Raw genomic sequence first — 5,330 nt, 5'->3', positions numbered from 1 at the left:
ATATATATAAATACATCAACGGTGAGTGAAGTAAAGAGAAATTCACATGAAAATAGTCAGTTCGATATGAAATATTAATTTCATGAAAAAGAAAAGAAAAAAATAGAAAATTTACCAACGGAAGTTTTTTTGTTGTTATTTTTGTCTGTTTTTTTTTCCTTTCTTTATGTCTTTTCTTATTCTCTTTTTTCCTTCTCTTTTATTTTCATACTTTCCACTGGTGGCTGCTGTATTCTCATTCTCTACTCCTACTACTACTACTGATAATAATAATCATACAAATAAACAATCGATATTCTATTTCCTAATTTTGAATAAAATATATTTACTTTTGAAAACACACACACACACACACACACACACACACACATACCAATATCATTTAAAATACTCCATCCTTATAAATACACCAAAATACTTATCTCGTTAACAACAACACCAACAACAATAATAATCTATAACCAAAACAACAAATTCAAACCAACTTTTAGTTGATTATCAGGGAATATGGAGAAAAAAGACTGAAAGAGATCGAAGCTCATAACAAAAAAATGTCTGATCCGGAATCGATGCCCGGAACAAAAGCTAAAAGCCCTTCACCAAATAATCTGCAGGTGGAACCGGCTAAAACAGGTCGGAGTTTTAAAATGTCGAATTCGGAACGTAGCATTTTGAAAAACCGTACCAATTCAAAGTCTAAAAGGGGATCTTTATCGAGAAAGATGAGAAACTTCCAGTTCGGAAGAAGAAAAGCGACATGTTCTTCACCGGAAACTGCCACTTCCGCTGCTGAAAATAGTGGAAATGGTGATGATGATGATGATGTGGGTGGCAGTGGGGTAGATAGAAATAAGAGGAGCGGTGGAGGCGGAGAAATCAGAGGACATTCATCTGCAACAGGAGCGCCCTCTGTAGATGCTCGGTTGCAGAAAATGCTTCACGGAACATGGTCGAAAATTTTCTCGCATAAGGTGAGCCGCAGCGGATCTTGTAATGTTACACTGAGGCCAGTGGAAAGGACGAAAACGTCTGATTTGTCGTCAAGTTGTTCATCGTCTCCGGAAACGAGCAAAAGAAAACAAGCTGTGAGGCATTTACAGTCGGCCAAAGATGAAGGCCGAAGCGGAGAGAAATACAATAGTGGCCCCTCCCTTAACAAAAAACAACCGAGCGGTTCAGGTTTTAAAACTGGTCCCTGTAGTGTGGCGTCGGAGGGAGACAACCGCAAGATTTCGCTGAGCACGCGTTTATCCAGCATTATACATCCACGGAAATTTTCGCAGGCCACTAAATATTCCGCAGTGAAACCGGACACAAGTGATTCGGATTCACCGTTTTTAGAAACGACGAGGCAACCGTCACAGGGTGAACGAAACGACGGCCAACAGAGTCACAGCACCACAATGGAACGCAACCGTCTGGTCTCGAGTTCCAGCACCAGTTCAACTCCATCTACTGCTAAAACTGCTACTAGTACAACAACAACTACTACTGCTACTACTACTGTTCAAAAGATTAGTAGTAGAAGTAGTAGTAGTAGCAGTGATAGTGGTATTGCCGATCACTGCAGTGGACGGTCGACTGGGGGTGGCGGTGGTGGCGGTGGGTTTAGTCGCCTTCTCAGCGTGGCTGGCTTTGGCAGATCAGCCACGACACCGAAGTTGTCTTCGAAAACATTGCCCCAGATATCTTTAACCTCACCGCCGACAACTCCACCGTCGCCCTCCGCTGAATTATTTCAACAACAACAACAGCAGCAACAGCAACAGCAACAACAACACCAATCAAGTACAGCAATTCTTATTGAAGAATCCGACCATCTGATCGATATCGATGAATCTCGAAACCTTCCCCTTGAATTGGCTCAACAACAGCAACAGCAACATCATTACCAATCTCACAGAAGTTTATACAATACCCCGACAAACATTTCTGATTATGTACAAAATCCGAGTGCTGGGTTTGAACCGTCTTCGCCTTGTTTTGTTTCCGGGACGTCCTTTTCTGAAAGTGAACATTCTGGAATATTGCAACCCTACACAGAATTAAATGATCCCTCGACCCTGGTGATGAGATCGTCTCCCTACACTGGGTCTTTCCTATCATCCAACAATGCCTCTTCTGCCTTCTCTCCGATCTCAACGTCTTCGTCGTTCTCTGGAAAGAAATTTAGTTCGCTAATCGGCCGCAACAGGGCAGCACCGGAGACCCTCCGATCGAGTTCCTTAGAAGAGTATCGGACCTCCTCTTACGATGACTTTATAACTCCGACGATAACCACTGGCAACAGAGTAGGATTCGGAGTTGGCGGAGGTGGGACAGGGCGGGGTGGCCTGGGAATGTCGTTAACGTCGTCATCATCATTATCATCATCACCATCGTCTGCAACAATAACAGGAACGGCAACATTATCATCATCAGCAGCAACCACAACAGCCATAACAACACCGACTGCCGTCATTTCAGCTACCACAAGTGCAAAATCACCACAACCTCAATCACAACCAACACAAACAGCAACAACAACCACAACAACAAAAACCATTCTAAGCCCGTTGACATTTTCATCGACATCGACACCGATATTATCATCGCCGCCATTATCAACGACATCCCTTCCGAAACCGCCATCTTACTATTCAGCAATCACACCTCCATTGAACGCCGTCTCTGCCACCTCCAGTCCAGACTCACCCTTTCCATCTCCTTCAAGAGCCAACCCAGCCAATAGAAATGTTCCGTTCACACCGACAGGCTCCAACCGATACTATACAACCGCTGGCGCCGCCTATCTCAACTCCAGCGACAGACCTTCTTTAAAGAAGTGGCTTTCCTGTACCTCGGCACCGACCACCTCACCCCTTGCCTTGCCGCCACTCAGTGCTAGTATGTCGTTCGGATCTCGTATGAGGTAGACATTTTATCATCTCTCTCTCTCTCTCTCTCTCTCTCTCTCTCTCTCTCTCTTGTCTCGTTTTGCACATTTCAACTTCAGTCATTGCACTCTGTTGTTGTTATTGTTGTTGCTGTTGTTGTTGTTCTATTAGTGACACTGCTCATGTTGCTGTTGCTGCTGCTGCTGCTGCTGCTGCTGCTGGTCTCTGGTTGTTTCGTTTTACAACAGCAAATCTCGTGATCTCTGCATGTAGCATGTTTTACACTCTCTTAGCATGCCTCCATCTTGTTGCCACTAAACTGGAAAACGATTTTCATTTCAGTGCAGTTGTTGTCTTTGTCGTTGTTGTTGTTGTTGTTGTTGCTGTTAGTATTAAACTCCATTGTATATGGTAAAATTCCAAATGTAGCCATACTCCTTTTTTCAGACATAGTGTATCTAGGAATACATCAGCTAATGTGTCCATCCACCTGCCTTTGCTGTTTTTGTTGGCTACAGTTCAGTTGGCATATGATCAAAAGACATTCCAGATGCGACCATCCTGTCTGTATTCAAGGCATAGTGTATCCAGGGCTACATTAAATGATGTAACCTTCATTGTCATTTCTGATGTTCTTTAAACCCAGGTCAATCTTTGATTCTACAGACCTATAAATCAAAGCCATTCCACTGATGACCATCTCATCTTTTATTCAAGAATTGTGTAATACTTTTTACATTACCTTCTTGGACGTTTGTTATGCTCCTAAGACAGGAAGGTCCATTTTGAGACAGATTTGGTTGCTATTTCTATCATGCTGGAGATTTCCTCGTTGGCTCAGTTTAAGGCGTAACATTTTCTACGTCGCACTTGTACCGTTTTTACATTTGCCAGTCATTCTTCGCCCGCAATACACATCAGTTTAACGAAGTTTCAAACATCTGCTAACTTACAACATTAAATGTAATTCTGCGATATTGAATATTTAATTCAATGACGTTATCCGCTGACAGTGAATTTGAAATTTCTTTCTGGTGAACTGAGTTAGAAAGTTGTTATTTCTCCACATTTGTTCTTATTTTTTCCCGTTTTTTTATTGTTACGTGTAAAAGCAGAATGTTACATCTCGAACGATTTAATAAATATTCGTAAACAGGTGAGGCCCGAAGGATGTAAAGATGTGGTTAAACTAGAACTGAATTCGCAAAGATTTCTTACATGACTAATACCAGGCGTATGGGAATGTTGAAAATACTGAATGAAATAAAGGTTTCATGGTTAACTACGCACGAGTGCCTCTTGACATAATAACGGCGTCCATTTCTGGGTAGAATCCACCTAAAAGAGAACACCACCCCACCAAACACAACAAAAAACAAACAAAAATAGTTTTAGAGACAGAAGTCCAAGAAATTCGAAAAATACTCCAAGTTTAGAAATTGTAGCGAATTAAATTGTAGTGAATAGAGTGTTAATATAGCAGAGCTAGAGATTGCAACGCCACCTATTCACACTCATCCTTTGCTGTTTCAGTTTAATGTTTGATTGTTTAGATTGTCTGGATTTCCGACGTTCATGTTTGATGATATTTTGATGGCTTTTTAATGGTGTTCCGTTGTTTGATGTTATGTGTGAGGTCTTTGAAGTGATTGTGTTGGACATGGCGTCAGTTGTTTCGTAGGAGGGCGTTGGAAATCTGTTTGTACGGTGTTTCATGTGATCCTGAGGACATTTGACTCTGACGCGTGCAGTGTTTGACCCTGCTGTGGCATATTTATCTTTATTTTGCAGCAAGTTTCACGTTATTTTATGGCTGTTTGATGTTGCATGTGGTGTTGGATGGCAAAAACATGATACTATAAAAATGTCAAATAACGGTAATAGAATTATTTTTAGGATGTTTTCTTTAAAACTATTTCGTAGATTTGGTTTTATACAATGCTATGGTTCCATGTTCCTGTATTGTAAATGTCGACAAGGTTTCACATAATTTCCTGTCTTATTGGATTTGCACATTAATTGTTTGTGTGACACTGTAACAAGGTTTTGAGACCAGTGTTGTAGAATTATCGATATAATGTTATAAAATTATCGATATATCATCACAACAGCATGTAAGCAGAACGGATAACGGCCATCTGCGGTTAACTTGTGTACTATGCTTTAACATTAAATAGGTTAATATGAAACTATGTACTATAGACAGTAGAACATCGAATCGGTAAACTGACGAACAATTAAACCTTATAATACTTAATTACGGCATTTGATGGTCGGGGTTAAAATCTCATCCTCGTCAACTTATGTTCCCAGGGTATTTAATGTAATAGAGTCGAGTTTATTGATTAAGAGGTTGCAGTTTATTGTAGATGCCGGATTACAGTGTACCGAAAAGTATGGATGTCTGCGTATATATATATATATATATATATATATATATATATATATATATAT

General features: G+C 40.6%; 1 protein-coding gene across 1 annotated transcript in view; it reads left to right on the top strand.

Annotated features, from left to right (window-relative positions):
• LOC106869076 (serine-rich adhesin for platelets) overlaps window positions 1-5,330 on the top strand; it is a 223,287-nt gene that overhangs the window by 198,255 nt on the left and 19,702 nt on the right. Inside the window, exon 10 of the mRNA XM_052976666.1 lies at window positions 492-2,911. Within this exon, the coding sequence (XP_052832626.1) occupies window positions 492-2,911 (2,420 nt within the window). The remainder of the gene's footprint in view (window positions 1-491; window positions 2,912-5,330) is intronic.

This window comes from Octopus bimaculoides, chromosome 25 (assembly GCF_001194135.2).
Source record: "Octopus bimaculoides isolate UCB-OBI-ISO-001 chromosome 25, ASM119413v2, whole genome shotgun sequence".
In the NCBI taxonomy this organism is placed as follows: Eukaryota; Metazoa; Mollusca; class Cephalopoda; order Octopoda; family Octopodidae; genus Octopus; species Octopus bimaculoides.
The sequence above is the reverse complement of the archived record's forward strand: the minus strand, read 5'-3'. Positions and strand labels throughout refer to the sequence as shown.